Genomic DNA, 20,686 nt, shown 5'->3' on the forward strand with positions numbered 1-20,686 from the left:
TTTGTTACTAGGTGCTGTTAGTTTTGTTCCTTGGTGCTGTTGGTTTTGCTGCTTGGTGCTGTTGGTTTTGCTGCTTGGTGCTGTTAGTTTTGCTGCTAGGTGCTGTTAGTTTTGTTACTAGGTGCTGTTAGTTTTGTTCCTTGGTGCTGTTAGTTTTGCTGCTTGGTGCTGTTGGTTTTGCTTCAGTAGTTTTATTGGAATAACAGACTCAGTTCATTGCTAGGTTTCCTATAGATTGTCCTTAGAATAGGCCACTTGCCAGTTATATAATGTACTTACTAGGTTGTTACAGACTTATTATACTGAACATAAATATAAACGTAACATGTAAAGTGTTAGCTGAAATAAAAGATCCCAGAAATGTTCCATACTCACAAAAAGCATATTTCTCTCAAATGTTGTTTACATCCCTGTTAGTGAGCATTTCTCCTTTGCCAAGATAATCTCCATCCATCCAATAATATAATAATACTTTTAGCAAAAATGTTTATTTTTAATTCACAATCTGTAGAAACAATGAGAATAGAAAGGTTCAGAACTTTTGTAAAACATCACAGTACGGTTGAAATATATATGGCAAATAGAAATCCTATATGGATGGTGTTAAGAGATAGATGGGAGGTATTGAATGGAGTTGAAGGATGGGACTAATAACAAATAATAACAAGATAACTAATAATGTAAGCATACTGTGTCCATAATAAGTATATAGGTTGTATGTTGGGAGCTTTTGGGAAAGAGCACAGTTAGAAAGATATGGCATATAGAAGCAAACCGGATGGACATCATGAAAATGATCGGAGAGGTTGAGAGTAGAAGAAGTTCAGGAGCAAAAACAAATAAAATAGAATTATTGTAAAATTGACTGTGTCCATAAGGTGTAGATAGTAAGTATAGGCTGGAAGTAGAGGCCTGGGCATTGTTGTTCACTAGTTTACTCCAAGTAGGGAAAGGATGGCGGGGTTGAAAAGTAATAAAGGGGAGTATATATATAAAAAACATGGGGGATTGGAAGTGATGCAGACAATTACATTGATGGAAGTTACAATCTATCTGCAATAGTAAGCTGATCTACCCCCTCCCCAAAAAAAGAAAAAAAGATAATCCATCCACCTGACAGGTGTGGCATATCAAGAAGCTGATTAAACAGCACGATCATTACACAGGTGCACCTTGTGCTGGGGACAATAAAAGGCCACGCTAAAAGGTGCAGTTTTGTCACACAACACAATGCCACAGATGTCTCAAGTTTTTGAGTGCAATTGGCATGCTGACTGCCGTAAGCCTCCAACGTCATTTTAGAGAGTTTGGCAGTACGTCCAACCGGCCTCACAACCGCAGACCACGTGTAACCACGCCAGCCCAGGACCTCCACATCCAGCTTTTTCACCTACGGGATCGTCTGAGACCAGCCACCTGGACAGCTGATGAAACTGTGGGTTTGCACAACCGAAGAATTTCTGCACAAACTGTCAGAAACCGTCTCAGGGAAGCTCATCTGCGTGCTCGACGTCCTCACCAGGATCTTGACCTGACTGCAGTTCGGCGTCGTAACGGACTTCAGTGGGCAAATGCTCACCTTCGATGCCTACTGGCACACTGGAGAAGGGGGCTCTTCACGGATGAATCCAGGTTTCAACTGTACCGGGCAGATGGCAGACAACGTGTACGTCGTCATGCTGGCGAGCGGTTTGCTGATGTCAACGTTGTGAACAGAGTGCCCCATGGTGGGGTTATGGTATGGGCAGGCATAAGCTACGGACAATGAACACAATTGCATTTTATCAATGGCAATTTGAATGCACAGAGATACCGTGACGAGATCCTGAGGCCCATTGTCGTGCCATTCATCCGTCGCCATCACCTCATGTTTCAGCATGATTATGCACAGCCCCAAGTCGCAAGGGTCTGTACACAATTCCTGGAAGCTGAAAATGTCCCAGTTCTTCCAAGGCCTGCATACTCACCAGACATGTCACCCATTGAGCATGTTTCGGATGCTCTGGATCGAAGTGTACGACAGTGTGTTCCAGTTCCCGCCAATATCCAGCAACTTCGCACAGTCATTGAAGAGGAGTGGGACAACATTCCACAGGGCACAATGAACAGCCTGATCAACTTTATGCGAAAGAGATGTGTCACACTGCATGAGGCAAATGGTGGTCACACCAGATACTGACTGGTTTTCTGTGACCAACAGATGCATATCTGTATTCCCAGTCATGTGAAATCCATAGATTAGGGCCTAATTTATTTATTTCAATTGACTGATTTCCTTTTGTCATTTAGCAGACGCTCCTATCCAGAGCGACTTAAAGGAGCAATTAGGGTTAAATGCCTTGCTCAAGGGCATATCGACAGATTTGTTTCACCTAGTCGGCACGAGGATTTGAAGCAGAAACCTTCCGGTTACTGGCCCAACGCTCTTAACTGCTAAGCTACCTGCCTATTGTGATAACTACATAATGTAGTACTATGTAATGTAACATGCAGTCATTTCGGCTTGTATCAACTGATTGTAGAACAGCCGTCCTACCACACTAGTAACCTTCTGAATCCATCTGAATCTAAACAGCAGAGCTGACCTGTGTCCCAGGCAGGAAGTAAACACACACTAGAAGATGTTAGAGTGGAGCGGACCCATGGAGAGGCAGGAAGAGGAGGGAGAGCTGCTAGCTGTTCTGTTCTGACCCCCCTGGAATGGAAAGGCCAGCAGAATGTCAGACCAACACACACTCTCACACACATTTGAGTTCCCCATTTAGAACTCAAGTGACATCCATTAATGTTTTCATAAGTAATGAAACCGGTTTTGTACCAAACATGCCCAATGTTTTTATGTGACCTACATTTGACCTTAGATGGGTATCTTTGACCCTCAGTCTCACCTGTTTGTTCTGGTTGACTGGAAGAGGGAATGGGAACTAATGTTCTCTGAGAAACATTGATGATGGTGTCCTCTCTGAGCATCTATTCTAGCAACCATCTCTGGTCCATGTTCTCTGAGAAGATCCGCTCTAACACCTCTCCATCTCTCTTTCCCAGAGTTCCCACCTGGCCCTGATAGACACTCTGATGTTGGCGTACACGGTGGAGATGGTGAGTGTGGATCGGGTGATGGCGTGCGTCCACAGATACTCCTCCCCTCCCAATGACACCTCCTCTCACCCCGACGGACACATCAGAGATCTGCCCTACGACACTGAGGACGCAGTCACCACCTGGATCAACAAGGTAGGGTACTAAGACACACACACAGTCCTCTAATATCTGAGGTCAGAGATACTAAGCCCCACTGTACAGTCGTGGTCAAAAGTTTTGAGAATGACACAAATACTAATTTTCACAAAGTCTACTGCCTCAGTTTTGATGATGGCAATTTGCATATACTCCAGAATGTCATGAAGAGTGATCAGATGAATTGCAATTAATTGTAAAGTCCCTCTTTGCCATGAAAATGAACTTAATCCCCAAAAAACATTTCCACTGCATTTCAGCCCTGCCACAAAAGGACCAGCTGCCATCATGTCAGTGATTCTCTCGTTAACACAGGTGAAAGTGTTGATGAGGACAAGGCTGGAGATCACTCTGTGATGCTGATTGAGTTAGAATAACAGACTGGAAGCTTTAAAAGGAGGGTGGTGCTTGAAATCATTGTTCTTCCTCTGTTAACCATGGTTACCTGCAAGGAAACACGTGCCGTCATCATTGCTTTGCACAAAAAGGGCTTCACAGGCAAGGGTATTGCTGCTAGTAAGATTGCACCTAAATCAACCATTTATTGGATCATCAAGAACTTCAAGGAGAGAGGTTCAATTGTTGTGAAGAAGGCGTCAGGGCGCCCAAGAAAGTCCAGCAAGCGGCAGGACCGTCTCCTAAAGTTGATTCAGCTGCGGGATCGGGGCACCACCAGTGCAGAGCTTGCTCAGGAATGGCAGCAGGCAGGTGTGAGTGCATCTGCACGCACAGTGAGGCGAAGACTTTTGGAGGATGGCCTGGTGTCAAGAAGGGCAGCAAAGAAGCCACTTCTCTCCAGGAAAAACATCAGGGACAGACTGATATTCTACAAAAGGTACAGGGATTGGACTGCTGAGGACTGGGGTAAAGTCATTTTCTCTGATGAATCCCCTTTCCGATTGTTTGGGGCATCCGGAAAACACCTTGTCCGGAGAAGACCAGGTGAGCGCTACCATCAGTCCTGTCTCATGCCAACAGTAAAGCATCCTGAGACCATTCATGTGTGGGGTTGCTTCTCAGCCAAGGGAGTGGGCTCATTCACAATTTTGCCTAAGAACACAGCCATGAATAAAGAATGGTACCAACACATCCTCCGAGAGCAACTTCTCCCAACCATCCAAGAACAGTTTGGTGACGACCAATGCCTTTTCCAGCATGATGGAGCACCTTGCCATATGGCAAAAGTGATAACTAAGTGGCTCGGGAACAAATCATCTAAATTTTGGGTCCATGGCCAGGAAACTCCCCAGACCTAAATCCCATTGAGAAGTTGTGGTCGATCCTCAAGTGGCGGGTGGACAAACAAAAACCCACAAATTCTGACAAACTCCAAGAATTGATTATGCAAGAATGGGCTGCCATCAGTCAGGATGTGGCCCAGAAGTTAATTGACAGCATGCCAGGGCGGATTGCAGAGGTCTTGAAAAAGAAGGGTCAATACTGCAAATATTGACTCTTTGCATAAACTTAATGTAATTGTCAATAAAAGCCTTTGACACTTATGGAATGCTTGTATTTATACTTCAGTATACCATAGTAACATCTGACAAAAATATCTAAACACTGAAGCAGCGAACTTTGTGAAGACCAATACTTGTGTAATTCTCAAAACTTTGACCACAACTGTATATTCTTAAAACTGAGATCCGAGAAAGGTGAAACGGCACCACTGGCCGCCCTTGGCGCATTTGTTATTGTTTTTGTTTAGGGGAAATTAGCATCCAGCATTGTGGGTAAAAACATAGTAGAACTCTATCGTGTTCTATCGTGCGTGCAATGATGTCAGAGGGAAAAAAACAGAGTTTGTTGTTTTAAGTAACGTCTCTGTTGTTGTAATATTGCAAACGGACGTGGCAGTTTCACCGCTACGGATTCCATCTTTAAAGGACACGCAACTTCCGTTACATGTCAGATCAGATTACTGAGAGAAAACCCAGTCAGAATAAACTTGATCTCATCTTAAGGTCTGCTTACATAGGATTGGGAGGTTTAACCAGGAACCAAATGTACATACTGTCAGAGTCTTAGCCCTAACAGATAGTTCTGGTTAGCTCCTAATATTCGGATAATGCATCCCCACCATTGGAATCCTAATAACAACCCATCAAAACAAGTCTGGCTCTGTGTCATTGAGCTTGTTGACATTCCTCCCTGCAGAAGCCCATGTGCTTCCTGCTCCCGCTGCAGGCCAAGGCCAGACGGATACCAAAATGCAAGCACGCATGCACACACACACACATACACACACACACACACACACACACACACACACACACGTGTACACATATAATGAGCAACACATGGACAAATGTACACTAATGCGGAGAAATGAATACTCACACATACGCAAGAAACACATAGATACACACATGATCACTCACTCGTGGATGGACTCGCACATACACACACACACACACACAAACACTCACAGACGGCAGATCGCAGGCAGACAGTAGTGTACCATTGTGAGCCTCAGTAGAGCTGGCAAGGCTGGAGGAGAGAAGTGTTCATGTGTATAATAAAGCCAATGTTACATCACTGTGTGTGTGTGTGTGTGTGTGTGTGTGTGTGTGTGTGTGTGTGTGTGTGTGTATGTTACATCACTCGCACTGGAGCTCTTTGAAGAGAATGGCAACAGCCCTAGAAAAACATGTCCGGGACTTTTTCATTAAAACCAAACCTATCAGACAATGGACTCCTTCTGTTTCCCCCATGATGTTTGTTACACTTCGCACAGCGTCACAACAAGGCTTAGAGCCGGAACGTTTATGTACCTATGAGTGGTGGCAATGTTTTCATGTGCTGAATGATGAAGTCATAGTACTGGGACCATCCATACACAAAAAAAAAAATTATGCACGCATGACTGTAAGTCGCTTTGGATAAAACCGTCTGCTAAATGGCATATTATTTATATTATATTACTGCTTTGTAGTTTTTTTAACTGAAGTAGCTACATTATGGTAGCTGTAATCTCACCTACATTATGGTAACTGTAATCTCCCCTACATTATGGTAGCTGTAATCTCCCCTACATTATGGTAGCTGTAATCTCACCTACATTCTGGTAGCTGTAATCTCCCCTACATTATGGTAGCTGTAATCTCACCTACATTATGGTAGCTGTAATCTCACCTACATTATGGTAGCTGTAATCTCATGTACATTATGGTAGCTGTAATCTCCCCTACATTATGGTAGCTGTAATCTCCCCTACATTATGGTGGCTGTAATCTCCCCTACATTATGGTGGCTGTAATCTCCCCTACATTATGGTAGCTGTAATCTCACCTACATTATGGTAGCTGTAATCTCCCCTACATTATGGTAGCTGTAATCTCATGTACATTATGGTGGCTGTAATCTCACCTACATTATGGTAGCTGTAATCTCCCCTACATTATGGTAGCTGTAATCTCACCTACATTATGGTGGCTGTAATCTCCCCTACATTATGGTAGCTGTAATCTCACCTACATTATGGTAGCTGTAATCTCCTCTACATTATGGTAGCTATAATCTCACCTACATTATGGTAGCTATAATCTCCCCTACATTATGGTAGCTGTAATCTCACCTACATTATGGTAGCTGTAATCTCCCCTACATTATGGTGGCTGTAATCTCCCCTACATTATGGTAGCTATAATCTCCCCTACATTATGGTAGCTGTAATCTCACCTACATTATGGTAGCTGTAATCTCCCCTACATTATGGTAGCTGTAATCTCCCCTACATTATGGTAGCTGTAATCTCACCTACATTATGGTGGCTGTAATCTCCCCTACATTATGGTGGCTGTAATCTCCCCTACATTATGGTAGCTGTAATCTCCCCTACATTATGGTAGCTGTAATCTCCCCTACATTATGGTAGCTATAATCTCCCCTACATTATGGTAGCTGTAATCTCCCCTACATTATGGTAGCTGTAATCTCCCCTACATTATGGTAGCTGTAATCTCCCCTACATTATGGTAGCTGTAATCTCCCCTACATTATGGTGGCTGTAATCTCACCTACATTATGGTGGCTGTAATCTCACCTACATTATGGTGGCTGTAATCTCCCCTACATTATGGTAGCTGTAATCTCCCCTACATTATGGTAGCTGTAATCTCCCCTACATTATGGTGGCTGTAATCTCCCCTACATTATGGCGGCTGTAATCTCACCTACATTATGGCGGCTGTAATCTCACCTACATTATGGTAGCTGTAATCTCCCCTACATTATGGTGGCTGTAATCTCCCCTACATTGGTGGCTGTAATCTCCCCTACATTATGGTGGCTGTAATCTCCCCTACATTATGGTAGCTGTAATCTCCCCTACATTATGGTAGCTGGAATCTCATGTACATTATGGTAGCTGTAATCTCACCCACATTATGGTAGCTGTAATCTCATGTACATTATGGTAGCTGTAATCTCACCTACATTATGGTGGCTGTAATCTCACCTACATTATGGTAGCTGTAATCTCCCCTACATTATGGTAGCTGTAATCTCCCCTACATTATGGTGGCTGTAATCTCCCCTACATTATGGTGGCTGTAATCTCCCCTACATTATGGTAGCTGTAATCTCCCCTACATTATGGTAGCTGTAATCTCATGTACATTATGGTAGCTGTAATCTCACCTACATTATGGTAGCTGTAATCTCATGTACATTATGGTGGCTGTAATCTCACCTACATTATGGTAGCTGTAATCTCCCCTACATTATGGTAGCTGTAATCTCACCTACATTATGGTAGCTGTAATCTCATGTACATTATGGTAGCTGTAATCTCATGTACATTATGGTAGCTGTAATCTCCCCTACATTATGGTAGCTGTAATCTCCCCTACATTATGGTAGCTGTAATCTCACCTACATTATGGTAGCTTTAATCTCCCCTACATTATGGTAGCTGTAATCTCCCCTACATTATGGTGGCTGTAATCTCACCTACATTATGGTAGCTGTAATCTCCCCTACATTATGGTAGCTGTAATCTCACCTACATTATTGTAGCTGTAATCTCCCCTACATTATGGTAGCTGTAATCTCACCTACATTATGGTGGCTGTAATCTCACCTACATTATGGTAGCTGTAATCTCACCTACAGTATGGTGGCTGTAATCTCACCTACATTATGGTAGCTGTAATCTCCCCTACATTATGGTAGCTGTAATCTCCCCTACATTATGGTAGCTGTAATCTCCCCTACATTATGGTAGCTGTAATCTCACCTACATTATGGTAGCTGTAATCTCATGTACATTATGGTAGCTGTAATCTCATGTACATTATGGTAGCTGTAATCTCCCCTACATTATGGTAGCTGTAATCTCCCCTACATTATGGTAGCTGTAATCTCACCTACATTATGGTAGCTTTAATCTCCCCTACATTATGGTAGCTGTAATCTCCCCTACATTATGGTGGCTGTAATCTCACCTACATTATGGTAGCTGTAATCTCCCCTACATTATGGTAGCTGTAATCTCACCTACATTATGGTAGCTGTAATCTCCCCTACATTATGGTAGCTGTAATCTCACCTACATTATGGTAGCTGTAATCTCCCCTACATTATGGTAGCTATAATCTCACCTACATTATGGTAGCTGTAATCTCACCTACATTATGGTGGCTGTAATCTCCCCTACATTATGGTAGCTGTAATCTCCCCTACATTATGGTAGCTGTAATCTCCCCTACATTATGGTGGCTGTAATCTCCCCTACATTATGGTGGCGTAATCTCACCACCCAGAATGATTAATCTGCCACAAGAGACTGTACTCACCACTGAAAGTCACTGTTTCCTCTCTTTCTCTCTCACTTACACACACACAAAAACCAAACCTCTACATTCACTCCCCCTCATTACTTGTTGGTAATGTGGCCCTCTCCTTCTTCCCCCCTTCTCTCTCTCTCTCTCTCTCTCTCTCTCTTCTCTCTCTCTCTCTCTCTCTCTCTCTCTCTCTCTCTCTCTCTCTCTCTCTCTCTCTCTCTCTCTCTCTCTAGGTGAATGAGCACCTCAGGGAGATTCTGGTGGAGGAGCAGAGGTTGAGAGAGAGCTCTTGCCTTGAGACCACAGCTACTGGATCACATAGGGTGAGTACACACATTCCCCCTGCTAACAGAAAACATCAACTCTGTCTCATGCCAGCTGTATAGAGAGACACTGCTACACTACGAGAGCGAGAGAGAGAGACTGCACTGCACTGCAGGTATTTATGTAAGGCCTACATTCTTAGAAAAAAATATTACAAAAGGGTTCTTCGGCTGTCCCTATAGGAGAACCCTTTTTTTTGTTCTAGTTAGAAACTTTTTGGGTTCCATGTAGAACCCTCCCTGGAACCAAAAATAGTTCTACCTGGAATCAAAAAGGGTTCTCCTATGGGGACAGCCGAAGAACCCTTTTAGAACCCTTTTTCTAAGAATGTAGGTAGGTAGGTAGGTAAGTATGTAGGCAAGTAGCAGGTAGCCTAGCGGTTAAGAGAGTTGGGCCAGTAACCAAAAGGTCGCTAGATCGAATCCCTGAGCCAACTAGGTGAAAAATCTGTCGATGTGCCCTTGAGCAAGGCATCTTAACCCTTATTGCTCTGGATAAGAGCGTCTGTAAAATGTATGTGACAGTCTGAGTCACTCCTCTGGTCTCTACTGCTGACAGAACAAAGAGACTGTCATCATCTCGCTCACAGAGACCTGTGTCAGGTCACGACCCTGTCTGAGAGGTCAAAGTTCAAACCAAAAATAACTTGATCTTTAACTATTGTTTCCATGTAGCCAGATCAAAATTCCTTATTGGTAAACAGTCAGCTCACTGTGAAAACAAAGGATATGATTGCTAGCAAAGTTGTTATTGTAGATACAATGTTAGATTATTAGATTGACCTGGTTAAATAAAGGGTAAATCAACCAAACTGTGCCTTTTGAAAGGCAAAGGTTGTGTGTCTTGTGACTAGAGCTTAACTCTGTTACAGTTGGGGAACTATTACAGAGGTAGTTGCTCTTCAAAGAGTCACACAGTGACGTCAGAAGACCTTTTCTCATTCATCACATCTACCTACTACAACTGTCCTCTCTGTGGCTCTGCTGTATTAAGAGAGAGATCTCCTTATCTGAGCTGAAAACACAGTCATAAACCATCACACACACACACACACACAGCCCCCACACCCCACCCCCACCTCCACTCCACGTACACACACACACACACACACACTATCCTTTTCAAAGTGGAAAACAAGGAGTTCCTGCTGGGAACGATTCCCTCAGCCAGAGAAGAACTGTAAGCTCCCAATTAGCTGCTGTAACACAACCCTATCTATCACTGCCTTCATCAGAGTCAACACAGACAGGGCTGTCTATTCACTGTAAAGAAGGTTGCGTTCCCAAATGGCACCCTATTCCCTACATAGTGCACTACTTTTGACCAGAGCCATATGGGCCCTGGTAAAAGTTAGTGCACTATATAGGAAATAGTGTGCCATTTGGGAAGCAGACGAAGTAGTAGATTTAGTTTCACTTCTTGAACACAAACAACAACCCCTTTCTATTTACAAACAACAACTGTCTCTATTTAAGGGTTGTGTGTGTGACTTCATCTGATGAAGGGGGGGGGGGGGGGGGGGTTGTAGGTGTGTGTGTGTGTGTGTGTGCGCGTATGTGTGTGTGTGTGTGTGTGTGTGTGTGCGTGCGTGCGTGTGTGAGAACATTGTCTTTTGAGTACTCTTTGTCAGTTGTTGACAAAGGAGACACTCACAGTAGCCACTGGGTAATTTCAGATTGAATAGGACATATAGGGAGGGAATCTATCAGCTTCATACCTCCCACTGGTCTGGATGCAGGGCTTTTTCTGCATAGAAAAGTCTTGGCCGGGCCACCTATGTGTTCTTTCACCCGTGTCCCAAAAAAAATAAAAATATTCTGTGTAAACTTAAAGGACTAAAACCAGATTTAAAATATGTAGAAAAGATCATGGACTAATACATTTTTCAATAAGATCATCTTTGAGAACTAACAATCACCTAAATAAAAGCTAGACAGTCAGGGAGAATCTACATTTTTTAAAATTATGCATACAGGAGTATTTTTGTCATGGCATGGGTTGATTTTGTTATAATGTTTGAGTCACTGCAAAATGTGTAGAATTGCAGGAAATGTGCTTTAAAACTGCACATTTTGTCACTGCGGCCAACAGGAGGGCCTCTAAAATGTTAGGTCGGCGACCGCACCATTGTCCGCTCCCATGGCCACGCCCATGGCCACGCCCCAGCAAAGCCCACCACCTAAGCCCCATTTAGACCTGAGCCTTCCTAGGCCTGATGGTTCTCTCCTCTCTGTAGACCTGAGCCTTCCTAGGCCTGATGGTTCTCTCCTCTCTGTAGACCTGAGCCTTCCTAAGCCTGATGGTTCTCTCCTCTCTGTAGACCTGAGCCTTCCTAGGCCTGATGGTTCTCTCCTCTCTGTAGACCTGAGCCTTCCTAGGCCTGATGGTTCTCTCCTCTCTGTAGACCTGAGCCTTCCTAAGCCTGATGGTTCTCCACTCTCTGTAGACCTGAGCCTTCCTAAGCCTGATGGTTCTCTCCTCTCTGTAGACCTGAGCCTTCCTAGGCCTGATGGTTCTCTCCTCTCTGTAGACCTGAGCCTTCCTAAGCCTGATGGTTCTCCACTCTCTGTAGACCTGAGCCTTCCTAGGCCTGATGGTTCTCTCCTCTCTGTAGACCTGAGCCTTCCTAGGCCTGATGGTTCTCTCCTCTCTGTAGACCTGAGCCTTCCTAGGCCTGATGGTTCTCTCCTCTCTGTAGACCTGAGCCTTCCTAAGCCTGATGGTTCTCTCCTCTCTGTAGACCTGAGCCTTCCTAGGCCTGATGGTTCTCTCCTCTCTGTAGACCTGAGCCTTCCTAGGCCTGATGGTTCTCTCCTCTCTGTAGACCTGTGCCTTCCTAGGCCTGATGGTTCTCCCCTCTCTGTAGACCTGAGCCTTCCTAAGCCTGATGGTTCTCTCCTCTCTGTAGACCTGAGCCTTCCTAGGCCTGATGGTTCTCTCTTCTCTGTAGACCTGAGCCTTCCTAGGCCTGATGGTTCTCTCCTCTCTGTAGACCTGAGCCTTCCTAGGCCTGATCGTGCTCTCCTCTCTGTAGACCTGAGCCTTCCTAGGCCTGATGGTTCTCTCCTCTCTGTAGACCTGAGCCTTCCCTAGGCCTGATGGTTCTCCCCTCTCTGTAGACCTGAGCCTTCCTAAGCCTGATGGTTCTCTCCTCTCTGTAGACCTGAGCCTTCCTAGGCCTGATGGTTCTCCCCTCTCTTCCTCTTGTTGTCATTGTGCCCATTGTTATCTCATAGGCTCCAGACAAATGGTATTGGAGACTGGTACCTGTAAGGCTATCTATCAGCCTCTCCCTCTCCCCAGACCCCCCCTTCCCCCAAACTCCCTTATCATTCTCTCCTTGCCTTGCACCAGACCGTGACCCTATCCCACCTGCAGCCCCCTCTATCCTTAGTTTTGGGTTTGCCAATGCTTGTATCCCATCATGCATTGCTGGAGCAGGTGCTAACTACCCTCCAACCCCCACTGGTGATGTCCGGCCCGCTCCTTCCCTGGTTAGCTCCCATGTTGTTTGTTACAGATACTGAATAACATGAACAAGAACTGTATGGAAAAGCTCATAGTGCACTTCAATGCTACATCAGATAAAATGCAACACATCCCCCAAAGGTCTCCTCTCTGAGTGAGAACCAGTCATGGTGTGATTTTACCACTCAGCCCTCTAGTAAAGTAATGGACGCCCGGCCTGTCCCTCTGTATTAAGGGTCAGACTGAGAGCAGAGAGGGGAACCAGTGGATGTACCGAGGTGTTATAGGCCCTGAGAGAGGCAGATCTACAGATCTACAGATGATATACACTGACTGTGCAAAACATTAGGAACACCTTCCTAAAATTGCGTTGCATAGAAGGTGGACTCCAATCAAGTTGTAGAAACATCAAGGACGATCAAGGGAAACAGGATGCACCTGAGCTCAATTTCGAGTCTCATAGCAAAGGTTCTGAATACTTATGTAAATGTTATTTTACTGATGCTCTTTAATTATTTTTATTTTTTTGTTATCCATTTTTTACTTAACATTTTTATTAAAACTGCATTGTTGGTTAAGGGCTTGTAAGTAAGCATTTCACAGTAAGGTCTACACCTGTTGTATTCGGCGCATGTGACAAATAAAATTTGATTTTTTTTTTTTTTTTTTGCAGGAATTACTACAAACCTGTTTTTGCTTTGTCATTATGGGGTCTTGTATGTAGATTGATGAGGGAAAAAAACAATTTAATCAATTTTAGAATAAGGCTGTAATGTAACAGAATGTGGAAAAAGGTAAGGGGTCTGAATACTTTCTGAATGCATCTTTTGTCTTGCCCATTCACCCTCTGAATGACACACATATACATTCCATGTCTCAATTGTCTTAAGGATAAAAAATCCTTCTTTAACCTGTCTCCTCCCCTTCATCTACACTGATTGACGTGGATTTAACAAGTGACATCAATAAGGGATCATAGCTTTGACCAGGATTCACCTGGTCAGTCTATGTCATGGAAAGAGCAGGTGTTCTTAATGTTTTGTACACTCAGTGTATCTCCATCTGCAGGACACCACAGTACAGTAGATTTATACCTGTAGGATACTGTAGCACAGTAGATTTATACCTGTAGGAAATAGTAGTACAGTAGATTGATCTGGTCCTAATGGTTCATGTCTCAATGTGTAAATCAATGAACAGTAACACCTACGTGTAATTACAGTACAGTAACTCATCCTGGTTATGGTAGTGGAAGTGTAGCCTGGGTGCCTGACTGTTTTTGCATTCAACAACGATACAGCATCTTTGCCGTACAGGACAATGTCACCTAGTAAAGATGGCATTGGTCGATCTATCAATGTCAAGTAGCCTAGTAAAGATGGCATTGGTCGATCCGTCAATGTCAAGTAGCCTAGTAAAGATGGCATTGGTCGATCCGTCAATGTCTCCACCGTCTGTTTTCTTTGCATGCAGCGACACCCGACTAACTGTTTAATCTGAACCCTTTGGTGCTTGAAAAAACCCCAGACTAAACTACTGTATGAGGGGTGTGTGTGTGTGTGTGTGTGTGTGAGAGCGAGAGCGAGAGAAAGAGTGTGTGCTTGTGACTGTGCATCTGTGCGTGACAGAGTGCTGGTGTACATTTGTGTGTGAGGAGCCTTTATATGAATCCATACCTCCCGGTCCTTACTCTAATTCCATACATTAACTGTATATCACTGACCGTCATCTCTCCGTCTTGTTGTTGCCATGGCTACAGGCCCGCTGCAGGAGGGAGCATGCCCAGCAGAGGTCAGCTCCATCACTCCCCCTGGTGGACAATCTGCTAAAGGACAACACAGACGGCTGTGCCCTGGCCGTACTCCTCCACTTCTACTGCACAACGTCTGTCAGACTGGAAGGTAACGTACAGGAGGGTTATTCTATCACTTCATACCTGTAGCCTTCTCTGTCAGACTGGAAGGTAACGTACAGGAAGGTTAGTCTATCACTTCATACCTGTAGCCTTCTCTGTCAGACTGGAAGGTAACGTACAGGAAGGTTAGTCTATCACTTCATACCTGTAGCCTGATCTGTCAGACTGGAAGGTACCGTACAGGAAGGTTAGTCTATCACTTCATACCTGTAGCCTTCTCTGTCAGACTGGAAGGTAACGTACAGGAAGGTTATTCTATCACTTCATACCTGTAGCCTTCTCTGTCAGACTGGAGGTAACGTACAGGAAGGTTAGTCTATCACTACATACCTGTAGCCTGCTCTGTCAGACTGGAAGGTAACGTACAGGAAGGTTACTCTATCACTTCATACCTGTAGCCTTCTCTGTCAGACTGGAAGGTAACGTACAGGAAGGTTAGTCTATCACTTCATACCTGTAGCCTTCTCTGTCAGACTGGAAGGTACCGTACAGGAAGGTTATTCTATCACTTCATACCTGTAGCCTGCTCTGTCAGACTGGAAGGTACCGTACAGGAAGGTTATTCTATCACTTCATACCTGTAGCCTGCTCTGTCAGACTGGAAGGTAACGTACAGGAAGGTTAGTCTATCACTTCATACCTGTAGCCTTCTCTGTCAGACTGGAAGGTACCGTACAGGAAGGTTATTCTATCACTTCATACCTGTAGCCTTCTCTGTCAGACTGGAAGGTAACGTACAGGAAGGTTAGTCTATCACTTCATACCTGTAGCCTGCTCTGTCAGACTGGAAGGTAACGTACAGGAAGGTTAGTCTATCACTTCATACCTGTAGCCTTCTCTGTCAGACTGGAAGGTACCGTACAGGAAGGTTATTCTATCACTTCATACCTGTAGCCTTCTCTGTCAGACTGGAAGGTACCGTACAGGAAGGTTATTCTATCACTTCATACCTGTAGCTTTCTCTGTCAGACTGGAAGGTACCGTACAGGAAGGTTAGTCTATCACTTCATACCTGTAGCCTTCTCTGTCAGACTGGAAGGTACCGTACAGGAAGGTTAGTCTATCACTTCATACCTGTAGCCTTCTCTGTCAGACTGGAAGGTACCGTACAGGAAGGTTAGTCTATCACTTCATACCTGTAGCCTTCTCTGTCAGACTGGAAGGTAACGTACAGGAAGTTTAGTCTATCACTTCATACCTGTAGCCTTGTCTGTCAGACTGGAAGGTACCGTACAGGAAGGTTAGTCTATCACTACATACCTGTAGCCTGCTCTGTCAGACTGGAAGGTAACGTACAGGAAGGTTACTCTATCACTTCATACCTGTAGCCTTCTCTGTCAGACTGGAAGGTACCGTACAGGAAGGTTAGTCTATCACTTCATACCTGTAGCCTTCTCTGTCAGACTGGAAGGTAACGTACAGGAAGTTTAGTCTATCACTTCATACCTGTAGCCTTGTCTGTCAGACTGGAAGGTACCGTACAGGAAGGTTAGTCTATCACTTCATACCTGTAGCCTGCTCTGTCAGACTGGAAGGTACCGTACAGGAAGGTTAGTCTATCACTTCATACCTGTAGCTTTCTCTGTCAGACTGGAAGGTAACGTACAGGAAGTTTAGTCTATCACTTCATACCTGTAGCCTGCTCTGTCAGACTGGAAGGTACCGTACAGGAAGGTTAGTCTATCACTTCATACCTGTAGCCTTCTCTGTCAGACTGGAAGGTACCGTACAGGAAGGTTAGTCTATCACTTCATACCTGTAGCTTTCTCTGTCAGACTGGAAGGTAACGTACAGGAAGTTTAGTCTATCACTTCATACCTGTAGCTTTCTCTGTCAGACTGGAAGGTAACGTACAGGAAGTTTAGTCTATCACTTCATACCTGTAGCCTGCTCTGTCAGATTGGAAGATACCGTACAGGAAGGTTAGTCATTCCCTTCATACCTGTATTCTGCTCTGTCAGACTGGATGGTGCCATACAGGAAGGTTAGTCTATCACTTCATACCTGTAGCCTGCTCTGTCAGACTGGAAGGTACCGTACAGGAAGGTTAGTCTATCACTTCATACCTGTAGCCTTCTCTGTCAGACTGGAAGGTACCGTACAGGAAGGTTATTCTATCACTTCATACCTGTAGCCTTCTCTGTCAGACTGGAGGTAACGTACAGGAAGGTTAGTCTATCACTACATACCTGTAGCCTTCTCTGTCAGACTGGAAGGTACCGTACAGGAAGGTTACTCTATCACTTCATACCTGTAGCCTTCTTTGTCAGACTGGAAGGTACCGTACAGGAAGGTTATTCTATCACTTCATATCTGTAGCCTGCTCTGTCAGACTGGAAGGTACCGTACAGGAAGGTTATTCTATCACTTCATACCTGTAGCCTTCTCTGTCAGACTGGAGGTAACGTACAGGAAGGTTAGTCTATCACTACATACCTGTAGCCTGCTCTGTCAGATTGGAAGATACCGTACAGGAAGGTTAGTCTATCACTTCATACCTGTAGCCTGCTCTGTCAGACTGGAAGGTACCGTACAGGAAAGTTAGTCTATCACTTCATACCTGTAGCCTGCTCTGTCAGACTGGAAGGTACCGTACAGGAAGGTTAGTCTATCACTTCAAACCTGTAGCCTTGTCTGTCAGACTGGAAGGTAACGTACAGGAAGTTTAGTCTATCACTTCATACCTGTAGCCTTCTCTGTCAGACTGGAAGGTAACGTACAGGAAAGTTAGTCTATCACGTCATACCTGTAGCCTTCTCTGTCAGACTGGAAGATACCGTACAGGAAGGTTCGTCTATCACTTCATACCTGTAGCCTTCTCTGTCAGACTGGAAGGTAACGTACAGGAAGGTTAGTCTATCACTTCATACCTGTAGCCTTCTCTGTCAGACTGGAAGGTAACGTACAGGAAGGTTAGTCTATCACTTCATACCTGTAGCCTGCTCTGTCAGACTGGAAGGTAACGTACAGGAAGGTTAGTCTATCACTTCATACCTGTAGCCTGATCTGTCAGACTGGAAGGTACCGTACAGGAAGGTTAGTCTATCACTTCATACCTGTAGCCTGCTCTGTCAGACTGGAAGGTACCGTACAGGAAGGTTAGTCTATCACTTCATACCTGTAGCCTGCTCTGTCAGACTGGAAGGTAACGTACAGGAAGGTTAGTCTATCACTTCATACCTTTAGCCTTCTCTGTGAGACTGGAAGGTAACGTACAGGAAGGTTAGTCTATCACTTCATACCTGTAGCCTTCTTTAAAATAGAAAAAATTGGCATTATTTTACAGTCAACTATTGTGTCCATTATTAAGTATTCAGATAACAGCTGTAAAGGTATTACAGATGGACTCATTGACACCATCAATTATTTAAAATAATACATGAAAAGTACCATCAATAGCTATATTGTTTTTTCATTAGACATGTAGACAACAGAATTCTCCCACAGTGTGATCACAGGATCTATTCTAAGACAATGACCCCTGACCTTGAAATAACCCCACCTGACTGGAACCTCCCTTATCACCATGACCTCAGTCTTACAGATACTAGCTTAAACTGGGGCGGCAGATAGCTTAGTGGTTAAGAGTGTTGTGCCAGTAACTGAAAGGTTGCTGGTTCTAATCCCCGAGCCGACTAGGTGAAAAATCTGTCAATGTGCCCTTGAGCAAGGCACTTAACCCTAATTGCTCCTGTAAGTCGCTCTGGATAAGAGCGTCTGCTAAAAAAATAAAATTAAAAAATAGCTAACCCACACAGAGAAGAGGGAGAATAGCTGATCCACTATCGTGCCCAGTAGATAGGATACGGAAGGATTCCGTTGGAAAGAACATTAGCCCCTGGTGATGAAGTCAATGTGTACAATTTGGCCAATACCATCAAATGTTCAGATCCATGAGGTTCAGGTTTTATTATGGGAATGGTGTCATTAGGGGATGTACAATTAAACCTGACTGAAATGCATATCATGAGAGAGAGAGAGAGATGGCGAGACGGGGGAGAGAGACAGACGGCCAGAGACAGACTGCCAGAGAGAGAGAGAGAGAATGTAGTGGCATGTTTCAGTTCTGAGCCTGTTGATAGAGTAGCCAGTGGGCCAGACTTCACCCACTATTCAAATAATGCCCCAGGGCCAGACTGAAACGTGATTGGTCAGGAGTTAATAGCAGCATAGTCCTTTGGATGAGAGGAGAACGTTGACTTTTATTTTTTTAACAATAAACAATTCCACCCCCTCTACTTGTGCCCAGTCGTATATAGATGGCTCTGTGTGCTACTACAATCAGATATTCTAAAGGATTGGACAGTGAATTATATACCGTAAATATTATTAACTGTTACAGTAGGCTATGCATGACCCAGCTGTTACAATCATTTCATTCACTTCCATGTCACTTAACATTTCATTTAGACTCCTAGTGTGGAAATACTGTACTTCCTGAAGAATCTGGACACTGATGACATCACTGTCCCAATCCTTCTTCAGCTCGTTGTAGTCTGCGTGGGCTCTCCCCATCATGACATCATCGTCTCTGTTCCGCTGTTTGTTCTCTCCCCGCCCTCGCCCCTGCCTTCTAACCCCGCCTCCTCCCACTGTTATTCTTGCCAAATACTACAAATAATACTAAATGCTTTATAAAAGGTACATTTCTAATAAAGTACAAATACAAATCCTTTTCAATGTTTTTAAGACCATTGCCACTCTCAATAATATATATTGTATAAACTGTATACGTATATCGTTTATATCAAGAACAAACAACCCATTGATGCATTGCTGAAGCTTTTCCATTGCATTTGAAAACAAACCCTTAAACTCTAACTCTTAACTCCGCCCCTGTGCTCTCTCCTCTCTGCGCCCTCCAGATATCTGTCTGAAGGAGACCATGTCGCTGGCTGACAGTCTGTACAACTTGCAGCTGGTGCAGGAGTTCTGCAGGGACAACCTCAACCACTGCTGCCACTTCTCCCTGGAGGACATGCTCTATGCCCACTCCTCCATCAAGGTAGGAGGACCAGGGAGGACGTGCTCTATGCCCACTCCTCCATCAAGGTAGGAGGACCAGGGAGGACATGCTCTATGCCCACTCCTCCATCAAGGTAGGACCAGGGGGACAGGACAGAGAGGGAGGCTGTGGACAGAGGAGGAGGTCTGGGGGGACAGGAGAGGACCAGGGGGGCCAGGACTGGGTTGGTTAGTTAGGTAGGGAGGGAAATGGGGTGTTGACATTGGAGGTAGAGTGGTGCTGTATAAATGTGTGATTGAGTGGTATGTGTGGAGAAATGGCTGAAAGGGGTTATTTGAATAAGATAATGATGCATAGAGTTAGGGTTAGTAATGATGCATAGAGTTAGGGTTAGTAATGATGCATAGAGTTAGGGTTAGTAATGATGCATAGAGTTAGGGTTAGTAATGATGCATAGAGTTAGGGTTAGTAATGATGCATAGAGTTAGGGTTAGTAATGATGCATAGAGTTGGTAATGATGCATAGAGTTAGTGTTAGTAATGATGCATATCAGTTAGTAATGATGCATAGAGTAAGTAATGATGCATAGAGTTAGTAATGATGCATAGAGTTAGGGTTAGTAGTGATGCATAGAGTTAGTAATGATGCATAGAGTTAGTAATTATGCATATAGTTAGGGTTAGTAGTGATGCATAGAGTTAGTAATGATGCATAGAGTAAGTAATTATACATAGAATTAGGAATGATGCATAGAGTTAGTAATGATGCATAGAGTTAGGGTTAGTAGTGATGCATATTGTTAGGGTTAGTAATGATGCATAGAGTTAGTAGTGATGCATAGAGTTAGTAATGATGCATAGAGTTAGTAATTATGCATAGAGTTAGTAATGATGCATAGAGTTAGTAATTATGCAAAGAGTTAGGGTTAGTAATGGTGCATAGGGTTAGTAATGATGCATAGAGTTGGTAATGATGCATAGAGTTGGTAA

General features: G+C 44.1%; 1 protein-coding gene across 1 annotated transcript in view; it reads left to right on the top strand.

The window, feature by feature from the left end:
* Positions 1–20,686, top strand: part of LOC311150779 (calmodulin-regulated spectrin-associated protein 2-like) — a gene marked incomplete at its 5' end in the record, with an annotated part of 87,568 nt that overhangs the window by 38,436 nt on the left and 28,446 nt on the right. Inside the window, 5 exons of the mRNA XM_084188308.1 lie at positions 3,046–3,234; positions 9,257–9,346; positions 12,584–12,616; positions 14,575–14,716; positions 19,596–19,735. Of these exons, the coding sequence (XP_084044434.1) occupies positions 3,046–3,234; positions 9,257–9,346; positions 12,584–12,616; positions 14,575–14,716; positions 19,596–19,735 (594 nt within the window). The remainder of the gene's footprint in view (positions 1–3,045; positions 3,235–9,256; positions 9,347–12,583; positions 12,617–14,574; positions 14,717–19,595; positions 19,736–20,686) is intronic.

The sequence above is a fragment of the Coregonus lavaretus genome, assembly GCF_964263955.1.
Source record: "Coregonus lavaretus genome assembly, chromosome: 23".
Lineage (NCBI taxonomy): Eukaryota > Metazoa > Chordata > Actinopteri > Salmoniformes > Salmonidae > Coregonus > Coregonus lavaretus.